The sequence below is a fragment of the Salvelinus fontinalis genome, chromosome 6, assembly GCF_029448725.1.
Source record: "Salvelinus fontinalis isolate EN_2023a chromosome 6, ASM2944872v1, whole genome shotgun sequence".
In the NCBI taxonomy this organism is placed as follows: Eukaryota; Metazoa; Chordata; class Actinopteri; order Salmoniformes; family Salmonidae; genus Salvelinus; species Salvelinus fontinalis.
The window spans coordinates 18956414-18967458 of NC_074670.1; the positions used below are offsets into that span (position 1 = coordinate 18956414).

At 41.9% G+C, this 11045-nt stretch overlaps 1 protein-coding gene across 2 annotated transcripts; it reads left to right on the forward strand.

The window, feature by feature from the left end:
• The first annotated feature begins 367 nt into the window (after positions 1-367).
• Positions 368-9440, forward strand: LOC129857286 (urokinase plasminogen activator surface receptor-like). 2 transcript variants are annotated; one of them, XM_055925372.1, is made up of 6 exons: positions 368-652; positions 1012-1122; positions 1243-1389; positions 1734-1844; positions 7907-7974; positions 8610-9440. In XM_055925372.1, the coding sequence occupies exons 1-6, from the start codon at positions 538-540 to the stop codon at positions 8820-8822; spliced, it is 765 nt and encodes a 254-aa protein (XP_055781347.1). In that variant the 5' UTR covers positions 368-537; the 3' UTR covers positions 8823-9440. The 2 variants fall into 2 exon arrangements, with proteins under 2 accessions (XP_055781347.1, XP_055781348.1); XM_055925373.1 differs by lacking the exons at positions 7907-7974; positions 8610-9440 and adding an exon at positions 3207-4195 and having other exon boundaries at positions 401-652.
• The last annotated feature ends 1605 nt before the right edge of the window (positions 9441-11045 follow it).

The window sequence follows — 11045 nt, forward strand, 5'->3', positions numbered from 1 at the left end:
GACAGTGGAAACTCCTGAGTCACCTATAGCGCCATTGTGACTATAATTTAACTTGTTTTATTTGCTGTTATTAAATTAGTATTTTCTCATTGCCAAAGACAAAAGACAGATTTAACAACAGTAAACACAACAGCATAAATAAAAAGGAATAAAATCATATTCACAATGGGGCTGACATCTTTTTGACTGCAATGATCTGTAGTCAAAAACGGACTTTGAGAAATTGTGAAAGATGTGTGCAAAGTTGGTGGAGACCTATTCGAAAATAAAATTATATTTTTTTACATGTATTTTTTTATTTTGAAATTGTGAATGTTTTTACAGAACATTGAGCAGTGAAAAACAGTAAAAAGGGAATGCATTTTAATTCCAGGCTGGAAAAACACAGAAAACTAAATGTGAAAATTCAAGAAATTGCCACATTCTACAAATGGTATGTTTTGCAACAGAACACTGTATTCAAAGCTCAAGTATTGAACACATTGGATTTCGAGCTCTGAGTGTGGATGCTTCTCGACAAACATACCACACCTCTAAATGATAACAGATAAATGCTGTAACTCGACACACACTAAATCATTTCACCTCCTTCAGCTCCAAGTCAAAATGTACCTTATTGTACCTATCCTCGTGAGCTTGCTACTCCCCAAAGGTAAGAAACAATTTAGGCTATAGCCTACGGTTAAATTGCATTTTGATGATCATTTATTTTAAATGTCTATACATATATATATATAGCCCATATCTTTTTTTAAATTACTTATTACTGCTTTGAAGATCAAGTTCAGCAATTATTATACGTTTTTGCAATTTCAGTTTAGCCTATAGCAAACAGTTTAGAACTATAATGAAGATGTAATACATCTAACTTCAACAGCATTGATCAATTTACCGAACGACAAATGCATTTCAGCCAATGAACAAAGTGTCCACATTTTAGTCTATTATATCCCTGATAATTTATGAACGGAATTTCAAGTAATGGGATGCTGTAACTTTTCACCTTCTCAGCATATTCACTCAAGTGCTTTGAGTGCACACCGGGAGAATCGGGAGCATGCACGGATATGGAGACTGACTGTCCAACCCAATGTGGAAACACGCGGATTACATCCTATATGGGTAAATTAAAGGCAGGTTAATTTAGCTCACAAGTTTTAGCCTGACGACAAAACAAACATTTAGTAGTTTTTTTTACCTGTATTTTTTTTGCTTGTCTCGACCTCTTCTTTCTATTTCCAGGTGGTACAAAAGTATCCGATGTGAACATGAAGTCTTGCTCGGTGCCTGCACAGTGTCTCACTGCATCAGTGAACTTCGGAATGACGCGCACTATGATCGCCAGCAAATGCTGCAATACAGACCTCTGCAACTCCCAAAGCATCCCTGGTAACTATCTCAATTAGAATGTATTGTCTGGTAGCGTCAATAAATGCTACTATTAAAACATTCGATTTGATACCATGTTGAAAGGTTGAGTTGAAATTAATTGTTTTAATTGATAGTTCTATGAGGAAAGTTTGAGTTTATGAATTAGACTTGAACTCAATTCTTAAATTGGCATGTCTACCTAAAAATGAAAAGAACCAAACGATTATTTAGCGAAATTATTTAACAGCTGCCAAGTGTTTTCAACAGAGGAATAATTGAATTAGGCTGTTATAAGGAATAGAATGAAGCTATTTTGGTTTGTGGTTAGCTGTGAGTGAAAAGTGGAATCACCTATCCTGTAGAATCTACTGAAACCACCCCAAATGGCAAGAAGTGCTTCACCTGTACCGGAACGGACTGCACGAGCGCTCTGAGCTGTGTGGGAGACGAGGACCGCTGTATCTCAACAATAGGTATTGTGTGTCAGATTAATGGCGCGCCGTTATCCGCACATTCTTTACATTCCTAAAGCCTCTTCCTTTAGTCTCTGACTGATCTCATAGACTAGACATAACATAGTAAACGTAATTCCGGGACACCCATAATTTGGATAATATGTTATGTTTGGTATAATTACATCAGATAGAATGTTACTTAAGGCAAACACGTAAGGAGGGTGGATGGGTGGGCATATAATGCGAACATCTAGCAACCCAAAGGGTGCATGTTTGTATCTCATCACTTACAACTTTAGCATTTTAGCTAGTTAGCAACTACTTAGCATGTTAACTAACCTTTCCCCTAATCCTTTTAGATAACCTTTGCCCTAACTCTTAACCCTAACCCCTAGTTCTTTAAAATAAGATTAGCCAACTAGCCACATAGGTAATGATAGCAACAACAAATTGGAATTTGTAACATATCATATGTTTAGTAAATTCGTATTTTCAAAATATTGCATATTTTGAAAATTCATAACATATTGTACGAATTGCAATTTGTAACATATTATACAAAATGGATGAGGGACATCCACAAATTAATTCATACTATATGAAAGGTAACATTTCATACTAACTTGAGTTCTCAGATTTACGTACAGAATAATACAAAATGAGTCTGCACATCTCAAATGTATGATAATAGGCCTACTCTGATGAGGAGTGCTTGATATTCTGTGTGATTATATAGTCTTGGTTTCTGATAGCATGCAGTTACCCTGAGCAAGTAAAAACTTCATGTACAGTATTTTAATTGAATGTTTAGTGCACTGAAAGTTTCCCAATCTCAGAATAAACCTCCAACCCGTGGCCTAACTGCAGCAACAGAATTACGCCATGTGGTGATCTTAGCTGTCAGTGAAACTCCTTAAAAGTGAAGCTAACATGTACGTTTAGGCATTCATTCCCAATGGTTAAGGTTAGGGCTAAGGTTAGGGGTAGGGTTAAACTTAGGTTTGTTTATGCATTCATTCTGATTGGTTAAGTTAAGGTTTGGGAAAGGCTTAAAAAAAACTACTGAGTGCCTAGCACTGGAATTGAACACGCGTCTCTCAGAGCCAGAGCCTGCAGCTTAAACACCCCATCCCCAACGACAACATCCTAGCAAGCCTACTAGATGGTAATAGGCACTCACTTTGCCCCTAGTGGACGGTATAGCTTCATATTTCGCAGGTCCAAATGTAATCTGGTACCTACAGAATCGGCACCTCCTGGTGTATTCCATAACGGAATGGGCTGAAAGTTTTATCCAATGTGCACTTATCAGGAGTTGACTGGCCTTTGAAGCATTGAGTCTTGAGAATATCAGTAATATTGTCTTATGTGTGCTGCTAGTGAACGTGGTTGGCGATAAGATGACAATGAAGGGATGTGCCTCCAAGAGCATCTGTGTGGGAGACATGTCAGGAGCACTGGGGCCCACCATGGGCATTGAAATGAAGTGCTGCGAGGGAAACCTATGTAACAACGCCCAGAGCATCGGACTGAGCCTCCTGCTCCTGCTGACATCCATGGTCTCTGTGGCCCTGTTCCACTGAGAGACACCTTGCCTTCACCTCCTTACCTCCCCTCCCCTCCTTTCCCCTCCCCTTTCCTCTTCTGGACATTGCCTCGTTCTATTTATTAGTTCCATCGTAACAGGAGCCTCCCTGTCATTGTCCACACCCCCCATCTCCCCAGTCTACCCTATCTACCGGTTGTGTGTATTAATAATGGATTTTATTGAATAGCCCCTTTTGTTAGATGCTCCCTTGGGGCTTCACATTGTGTAGGGTTAACTCAACCCCTCCACCCCCACTAGTGTAATGCTGCAGCCACCTGTGGAATGCACTATAGCCATTTCATTTTAGGGACAGCTCTCGTAAAAAAAACACACCCACACCCATCCCATAACCCCTACACACACCCACACCCATCCACTTCTCTCTTCAAGGCCCTGTGAGTCAGTGAGGCATGGATGTTTGGCAAGGCATCTGCCAATCTAAGCAAGTGTTGTACATTGCTTCAAATCATTGGCATTGTTAGCTTTCACATTATTTTAACATTCTGTACAACATAAAGGCTATTGAATCCCATTTTTAACATGGCAGAAATATACTTGAAATTAAATGTCACTGGATGTGTAAAGTGTTAATGTATTTCCAATGCCTAATTGATGAACAAGATGAATTCTGTAAATTAAAGTATGTTAATTACTGAATAGATGAGCTGACTATTCTCACAACCTCCTTCCCCCTCCAATAAGGCAATGAATAAATACATTTGAAAAAATCCACAATATTCATTTCAAGATTTAGTTGAGGTTTAGGGTTTAGTGAATGGTTTGTCCCAAATACAATGATTTAAGTTTTTGAAATATTTAGTAGTTATCAGGTTTCAGGTAAGACCCAAGTACAGACTGTGTTGAAGTAACAATGTTTATTGTAACAACCGGGGCACGCCAACAACAGGTCAAGGCAGGCAGGGGTCGATAATCCAGAGTAGTGGGTCCAAGGTACAGTACGACAGGCAGGGTCAGGCAGAGTGGTCAGGCAGGCGGGCTCAGAGTCAGGAAAGGCAATGGTCAAAAACCAGGAGGGGGGGGGGGGGGGGGGGGGGGGGGGGTGGGCACCGCAGGCGCTGAGAAACAAAATGCTGGTTGGCTTGACAAACAAGACAAACTGGCACAGACAGACAGAAAACCCAGGGGATAAGTGGGGAAGATGGGCAACACCTGGAAGGGGGTGGAGACAAGCACAAGGACAGGTGAAACAGATCAGGGCGTGACACTACTATCTTATTACTTGCCACCCATTCTAAAACCGACTGCAGCTCTTTGTTATTTATATAATGAATTTGAGTTTGAGTGGGCTAAAATTATTCAATATTAATGCATTAAACCTCTCACTAAAAGCATCAATCATACAAAAGTTATACTTAAAGCAGAACTGGTTCTCCAGTAGATTAGTAAGAATGGATCACCCCTTGTTAAAACATTTCCTTTTTTCCTTTATCCAGATTACAACCTTTCACTTTCACTTACTTGAAAATGGAACCTTTTTCAAAATATTGTCCTTTCTATAACAAGCCATACAAAGCTGGTTGCAATTCCAGTTTCATCCTCCAGAAAAGACACAACTAATATTACAACATAATATGGTTAAATTCAAATATACTAATTGATTAAAAAAAATAACTTTTTTTTTTACGAAGAAATTGTCTTTGTTAATGATATTATGAATAGGAAAGGTGGAGTTATGTCACATGTGCAGTTAACAAACATGACCAAAAGTATGTGGACACCTACGAGTTCATTATCTCATTCCAAAATCATGGCATCAATATGGAGTTGGTCCCCACTTTCGCTGCTATAACAACCTCCACTCTTCTGGGAAGGCTTTCTGCTAGATGTTGGAACATTATTGCGGGGACTTGCTTCCATTCAGCCACAAGAGCATTAGTAAGGTCAGCACCCATGTTGGGCGATTAGGCTTGGCTCATAGTCAGCGTTCCAATTCCTCCCAAATGTGTTCAATGGGGTTGAGGTCAGGGCTCTGTGCTGACCAGTCAAGGTCTTCCACACTAATCTTAACCATTTCTCTATTGACCGCGCTTTTTGCATGGGGGCATTGTCATGCTGAAACAGGCAAGGGCCTTCCCAAAACTGTTTCCACAAAGTTAGAAGCACAGAGTCGTCTAGAATGTCATTGTACACTGTAGCATTAAGATTTCCCTTCACTGGAACTAAGGGGCTGAGCACGAACCATGAAAAACAGCCCCAGACCAGAATTCCTCCTCCGCCAAACTGTACAGTTGGCACTTTGCAATGGGGCAGGTAGCGTACTCCTGGCATCTGTCAAACCCAGATTCGTCTGTCGGACTGACAGATGTTGAAGCGTGATTCATCACTCCAAAGAACGCATTTCCACTGCTCCAGACTCCAATGGCGGCAAGCTTTACACCATCCAACGCTCGGCATCGCGCATGGTGATCTTAGGCTTGTGTGTGGCTGCTTGGCCATGGAAACACATTTCATGAAGCTCCCGATGAACAGTTATTGTCCTGACGTTGCTTCCAGAGGAGATTTGGAACCACCAGTTCACGGCTGAGCCGTTGTTGCTCCTAGACGCTTCCGGGGCAGCTCTAGCAGGGCAGAAATTTTACGAACTGACTTGTTGGAAAAGTGGCATCCTATGACGGTGGCACGTTGAAAGTCACTGAGCTCTAAAGTAAGGCCATTCTACTGCAAATCTTTGTGTATGGAGATTGCATGGCTGTGTGCTCGATTGTATACACCTGTTAGAAATGGGTGTGGCTGAAATAGCCAAATCCACTAATTTGAAGGTGTGTCCACATACTTCTGCATATGGAAATGTTTGCTCTACCCAAAATTACAATAAGCTGATTGCAGAATTACCGCAAAAATGGAGGACGCAAGTGGAAGAAGGTAAGGAACTCGTTTGTCTGCCTTTATTAAAGAACAACAATACTGTCAAAAAAGATATTTGACAAAAAAAAAATATCAGTTTTATTTGAGGACCAAAATGTTAGTTGGGAAGAGATTTTCGATATGCTGATTCCATGGCACGGGGTTTATGAACTGATATATGCAAAACAACGCTTGATTCAAGTTTTTCCATTCAAATTCTTATTCAAAATTCTTTCCGCAAACTAAATGTTATATACAGTGGGGAGAACAAGTATTTGAAACACTGCCGATTTTGCAGGTTTTCCTACTTACAAAGCATGTAGAGGTCTGTAATTGTTATCATAGGTACACTTCAACTGTGAGAGACAGAATCTAAAACAAAAATCCAGAAAATCACATTGTATGATTTTTAAGTAATTAATTAGCATTTTATTGCTGATGAAATATGAACCGTGTAAATGTGATCAAATAAAAATATCTGTGTTTCATTGCATTTTAATATAGTCTGTAATGTTTGTTCCTGAATCTCCCAATCTACTTTGAGTTTCATCCTTTTTCTACCACAGTTTATGTTCTTACTGGGACACTCTGCTTCACATTGATCTACTGTGCGGGGAAAAACACACCTCTGTTGTCATAAATCAACTTAAATCAATCAAATCAAGTACTCAAAGAATATAAAGGTCAAGCAGAAGTAATTATTAGTCACCAAGGAGCTGCTGTCTCCACTTGTCTTCCTGTTCTCAGGTTGTGGTGGCCTCTGTAAATCACCACGTCTCCTCCTGTTGGTTTGTGGAAGGTATTACATATGTTTATGTGAAATATGAATGATGAGCAAGAGGAGTAGAGGACTAGAATGTGAACAAATCCAATGCACCAATATTAGGTGTAGAAATCCTCCAGCCATTATGTAGAAATTATGTTGAATATAATAATAAACTACATTTATCAATCTGACTCCAATATTATGTGAATAAATGCAAGAGGCCCTGTGCGTCTCTGGAGGAATCTAACCAATTTCAAGCAGAAACTCACTCCCAACCTCTATTAACATTTATTGGCACCTTGCTAGTAAAAATAAAAGACAGGAACAACACACCCAGATTCTAATCAACTCATTTGAAATGATAGGAGCACACCCCTGTGCCTCTATGAGCTACGTATCTGCCATCCGATGAAGAAAATAACACAGTTTCCCTGTAACAAAACATCAATAGCACTTACTTAAAAGCAAGAAGACCAGAGGGGGTGTGGTATATGGCCAATATACCGCGACTAAGGGTTGTTTTTAAGCACGACGCAGCGCAGAGTGCCTGGATACAGCCTTCAGCGTGGTATATTGGCAAAATACCACAAACTCCCAAGGTGCCTTATTACAATTATAAACTGGTTACCAACGTAATTAGAGCAGTAAAAATACATGTTTTGTCATACCCGTGGTATACAGTCTGATGTACCACGGCTTTCGGCCAATCAGCATTCAGGGCTCGAACCACCCAGTTTATAAAGTATAATAAAATATATCAACATGCATAGCTATCCAAACATGAAACTATCCAAACATGACAATTCAATTCACACAGTAACATTCCTTTAGTCGAATTCATGTTTTCATCTGTCTTCACAGCTCCAACAGTGTCCGTGCTACCAGAACTTCTGTGGGAACCTCCCTTCCTTGAGATTGCCACAGATAAGGTTTGTTTGACCCCTGGGATAGTCCACAAATGGTCAGCCATCCAAACAATGTCTTAAATCGTGATTGAGTCATCATGCTGGGCCCCACGCCAGCCACTTGCCAGTTGCGTGTATATCACCTTCTCTAATTTCTCCACACATTTTACAATATTTGCAAGTTTACAAGTTACATATTTTGAAATACCTTTGCTTTTCCCCATTATTTTGTACCACCAATCTTAAATTGATTGAGAGCCAAATGCATTCATCAGCAATGATGAAGCGAAGTGGTATTGTTTCAACTTATAAGATATCCTCTGATTGATACATTCATCTTGTCAAAATAGATTTGAGTGAAACCTTTTGTTTGATGGCGACTAGGCCCATTCACACCTCTCTAAGGCCTACAGGACCTCTGCCATAAACAGAGTAAGTCACCCACGGAGGCAAAACCACTGGTAAGAAATTACATTGCTGCAGTTTTTATGGCTCAATTATGTTTTCATGACATCTTACCCTCAACACATTCGTACAATTGTTGGCAGGCAGCATTTGTAGGTGGGTTTAACAACTAGCACCAGTATGTCCTTTTTTCTCACATGACACTGATTACAGTGTGTTTAACTTCCATATCTCATGTGCTCTGTGATCCACAGACTACCCCTCTACTTGTCTTCAGTAACCTTCTCCTGTCCCATGGGAAACAGAGTATCCAGCGGCCACATGTCCCACCCTCTTGGGAAGCTGTCCTGGGGCAGCCGCAAGGAGGACAAGGCCAAGCTGGAGGACTTCCTGGCCAAACAGGAAGAGGATTTGTTGGTGGTCCCCAAGCATGGCTGTGCCGGGAACAAGCTGGAGCATCTCACTAGGAGCAGCTACATCCGTTACATCCACCTGCCCATATGCCCTCAGACCAGCAGATTCTGTCTTAACAGGGGAGAGATGTGTAACCCAGCCTTTGTGGAAGACCAGAACTCCTGAGTCACCCAGGAAAGAACCATTGACTTCTGTTTATCATGGACAGCTATACTGCCCAACCAGGCAAAAACGCAGTAACTGCTAATTTGGTCAAAAATTAGTTAATGTAATTTTTGCTTCATTAAATACATGCTTCATCATGTGATACACTGCCACTATTGTATTGTGTTACGGAGAAAATGGGGGTCATATTAGCAGTAACTGCAGTGGGTTACTGTGAAACCAAGGTAAATAAAATTACTTTTTCTCAGTTCCACACTATGAGCAGTTATTGCCTTTTTGCTTGGAAGGGCAGTATACACTAAAGTGAAAACTGGAAGAATACATCTGACTCTTAGAATATTGGGGAAAACTTGTCCAAAATGAACTAAAGCTGTAGTCTCATTTCTGAGTCTTTTGGGACATTGAAACAATGGACAGCAATGTCTTTAGGTCAGAACTTACTATACACTTGTTGTTACTCTACTTAAATATGTTAATTTTGCAATATTAAAATAACATTACATTTTTTTTATAATAATCATTTAAATTGGAATTTCCGAAACCACTCCACTCTGCACATGGAAGTCAGGGTTTCTTCTTGACCATATGACTACAGTACAGAATATGAATATATCAGATATGTTTCATAGACAGATCATGAGAGCTACCAAGGGGTGGTATGAAAATAGTAGACCTACACAAGGCCTTTGGTCTGATTCTCTACTGTTGTCTCCATAGATTGTACTCTCTCACTCCCCAAGAATACATAGAATAATGAAGACACATCCTGTGTAGGCTAATACATGCAAAACATAGCCACTGAAAGATGAAAATAGGACACCGATAGGGGGTTTTGATGGTGATAGCATTGAAGGGGCCGGCTACACTCAGGAATAAAATAAAGTGTTACAGCATTTGTGTTTAGCACATTCTTTCCTTTAATCTGTTAATTACTCACTGTTGCATTTGACACTTTGTCATGTTAATGGACATGTTTTAGTCGATGCATTCAGGCGCTATTGTAACGGTTGTCGTCGGAAGGATGAGACCAAGGCGCCGCGTTATTCGAGTTCCACATATTTTATTCACAACGTGAAACTTACGAACCAACAAAACAATAAAGAATACGACGACCGAACAGCTCCGTCGTGCAAACTAGCTGCACACAAGCAAAGAACAAAATCCCACACAGAAGGAGGGAAAAGGCCTGCCTAAGTATGATCCCCAATCAGAGACAACAATAGACAGCTGCCTCTGATTGGGAACCACACGAGGCCAGAAACAAAGAAATACAAGACCTAGAAATAAAGAACATGGAATGCCCACCCAAATCACACCCTGACCAAACCAACATAGAGACATAAAAAGCTCTCTATGGTCAGGGCGTGACAGTACCCCCCCCCCCCCCCCCCCAAAGGCCGCAAAAAACGGAACCTATAGGGGAGGGTCAGGGTGGGCATTTCTCCGCGGTGGCGGCTCTGGTGAGGGACGTAGACCCCACTCCACCTCTGGCTTGGCCCACTTAGGTGACGCTTCTAGAGCGAGGACCCTCGCCGCCGACACCGGACTGGGGACTCTCGTAGCTTTCCCCGTACTGGGCACCCTCGTAGTGGGCCCCGGACTGGGCACCCTCGTAGCAGGCCCCGGACTGGGCACCCTCGTAGCGGGCCCCGGACTGGGCACCCTCGTTGCGGGCCCCGGACTGGGCACCCTCGTAACAGGCCCCGGACTGGAGGGCGTCGCTGGAGGCCCCGGACTGGAGGCCGTCACTGGAGGCTCCGGACTGGAGAACGTCTCTGGAGTGGAGAGACACACAGGAGGCTTTGTGCCATGGATCATCACTGGAGGCTTCGTGCCATGGATCATCACTGGATGCTTCGTGCCATGGATCATCACTGGAGGCTTCTTGCCATGGATCATCACTGGAGGCTTCGTGCCATGGATCATCACTGGAGGCTTCGTGCCATGGATCATCACTGGAGGCTTCGTGCCATGGATCATCACTGGAGGCTTCGGACTGGAGGGCGTCGCTGGAGGCTTTGGACTGGAGGGCGTCGCTGGAGGCTCCGGACTGGAGGGCGTCGCTGGAGGCTCTGGACTGGAGAACGTCTCTGGAGTGGAGAGACACACAG

Coding starts and splice junctions, on each gene's coding strand:
- LOC129857286 (XM_055925372.1), top strand. CDS start 538: ATGATAACAGATAAATGCTGTAACTCGACACACACTAAATCATTTCAC. Junction 1,123..1,242: donor GCGGATTACATCCTATATGG/GTAAATTAAAGG, acceptor TTCTATTTCCAG/GTGGTACAAAAGTATCCGAT. Junction 7,975..8,609: donor TTGAGATTGCCACAGATAAG/GTTTGTTTGACC, acceptor TGTGATCCACAG/ACTACCCCTCTACTTGTCTT.